The sequence below is a fragment of the Aegilops tauschii genome, chromosome 3 (assembly GCF_002575655.3).
Source record: "Aegilops tauschii subsp. strangulata cultivar AL8/78 chromosome 3, Aet v6.0, whole genome shotgun sequence".
Lineage (NCBI taxonomy): Eukaryota > Viridiplantae > Streptophyta > Magnoliopsida > Poales > Poaceae > Aegilops > Aegilops tauschii.
In genome coordinates this window covers 9875626-9878139 of record NC_053037.3, presented here as the reverse complement: position 1 = coordinate 9878139, position 2514 = coordinate 9875626, and the positions used below count along the sequence as shown (strand labels likewise).

Sequence of the window (2514 nt, the reverse complement as noted above, 5' to 3'; positions counted from 1 at the left end):
TCTTTATAGCAATAACACGCAAGTCCTTGAAGGAAACATTGCCGTCTTTCTTCCGCATTCACCTAACATGTCATGATTAAAACTTTACGGGGGAATACCTACGAAGTAGGCCCGGATACATATGTTCTAGTCAAAGGCCCAGGCCCATCAAGGTTACAACCCAAGAGGTCATCATCCATCATCCAATGGATACTTCACAGGAAGTCTAAGTGCCAACAGTGAGACAACACATGACACATGTGGTAAGCAATCCAAATAACTAAAAAAAGTTCCAACGGTTGGATATGACCCCCCCCCCCCCCCCCACACCCACACACACACACAAAATCGAATAAAAACTATGAACCAAACTTAAAATAACCTCAATCAAAATCGTTCACCCAGCCAAAATCATAAACGAAATTCTAAATCGAACACCCCGATATAGAATGGGAGGGCTTCAAAATTAGGGAGCATAGTGTATTTATAGACACACACACAACTCGAAGACAAGGGGCTATACACAGTAGGTACCAAATATGACTGAGTGTGTTTGGCAGTTCACATCGTCAACTAGTACGGGTCTTCTTCTTGGTCGCACGCTTGAAACACTAGTTAAAAAGGTACTCCGTAGTAGATACGAACACCCACATCAGTACACACATCTCCAAGGGACATCCAGCAGCAGCTTTCACGCCAGCACAGTGGTGTTCACTTGCTGATCTTTGTCCGCCGCGCCGCCGTCTTCCCCGAGCAGGTGCCTCGCCATCTCCGGGTCTTGGCTCCTCGTCTTCTTCTCCTCGCTCTTGCCCCACAGCACGAAGTAGAGCCCGATGACGATCAGCACCGCGCCGATGATCCCTCCGGTGTAGAGCTGGTCGCCGAGGATGACGGCGGCCATGACGGCGACGGCGACGGTCTGCACGGGCTGGAACACGGCGGTGAAGAGCGGGCCGCCGCGGTCGATGCACCAGATCTGCAGCGCGAACGCCACGCCGGAGGCCACCAGCCCCGCGTAGAGGATGGTGAACAGCTCCCCGCCGGACTGCACCTTCCACCGGCTGAGGTCCTCCTCGGTGAAGGCGGCGATGACGAGGAACTGGAGCAGCCCGAAGACGCAGGTGAGCGAGATGACCGACAGCCTCGCCGGGTACCGCTTGAGCACCGGCACCTGGAGCACCATCCAGCCGGACCAGGAGAGGCAGTGGCCGAGGATGAAGACGCAGCCCAGGGTCCAGTTGAAGATGGGGCTGCCGGAGGTCCAGGAGAGGACGGCCTGCACGTGCAGGTTGTGGCTGAAGAGCGGCAGGCCCTTGTAGAGCGTGATCACCGTGGCGCCGCCGATGCTCACCACGGTGCCCACCACCTTGGCCACCCCGTGCCGCCGGCCCAGGTCCACCTGCTCCAGCCGGAGGACCGTGGCCAGCACGAAGGTGATGGCTGGCACCATGTTCTGGATCGCCGACGCGTAGGTCGGCGACAGGTGGTACAGCCCCAGCAGGTAGAACCCCTGGTTCGCCGTGATCCCGATGAGCGCCAGCACGAAGAACTCCGCCAGCAGCGAGAAGGTGAGCGGCGGCCGGTCCTTCCTGAAGAAAAAAAAAGAACAAACACACCAGGATTGAGAAAACCGTCCACCGCCATTGCTGGAAGAAGAAGCAGATCGAGAAGAATGGTGGAGGCGCGGACGTACTTCTCGAGGAAGTAGGCGAAGGGGGCGAGGAGGGCGAGGGAGATGACGTTGCGGTAGACGATGAAGACGAGCTTGCTGATGCCCATGTTGAGCGCCGCCCGGCTGACGATGTGGAAGCCGGCGAGCAGGAACTGCAGCGCCAGCACCCCCATGAACAGCTTCACCTTCTCCCGGTGCGCCGCCGCCGCGCCTGCACCTACACCTGCCTGCTGATCCCTCCCCATCTCTCCCTCCTTCCTCCTCCTCTCTCTCTCTCTCTCTCTCTCTCTCTCTCTCTCTACAACCTGTTAGTGATCTACAGAGAAACAATGCGGGGTGCTAACTGCTTGTGGTTCTGCTGATAGGAATTGGAGGGTGCAGGGGTATATATAGTGTAGTGCCATAGTGGTCGCCATTGTTGCTGCCACTAGCGCACCCTCCGTCCTCTCCTACCTATCCCGGTGTGGTTGTCCTGTCCTGCAGCAGTAGACGGACACAGGACAGACATGCATGCATGGTCCTGGTAACTCCACCGCTAGCTAAAGAGACCTGGCAAGTGCATGCATGATTATGAAATATGAATGCTCTCTCTCTCTCTCAGCAGCAGCAGCAGCAGCAGCAATGGAATTGATCCATGGCCTAATGCCTCACATAATTGCGTTGCATTGCATCAAGGCCCATGATGCAATCGCTTTAACCCATTCATTACGCGTCACGTGCACGCCGGATTAGCAGCAGCGAGTGATCAACAGCACAGCTGAAAATTGATCGCTCGCCGCCTGCCTAATTGCAGCGGGCAGCCCATGATGCATCGCCTTAATTTGATTCTCAGCAGAGCAGCAGCAGCACAACAGAAATGTTAA

General features: G+C 56.0%; 1 protein-coding gene across 1 annotated transcript; it reads right to left on the bottom strand.

Moving 5' to 3' along the window:
• Positions 1–438: 438 nt before the first annotated feature.
• On the bottom strand, positions 439–2252 carry LOC109737645 (WAT1-related protein At3g18200). Its single transcript, XM_020296797.4, has 2 exons — positions 1673–2252; positions 439–1568 (listed from the first exon to the last, which is right to left on the bottom strand). Exons 1-2 carry the CDS (start codon positions 1894–1896, stop codon positions 671–673), a joined length of 1122 nt encoding a protein of 373 aa, XP_020152386.1. The 5' UTR covers positions 1897–2252; the 3' UTR covers positions 439–670.
• Between the last annotated feature and the right edge of the window lie 262 nt (positions 2253–2514).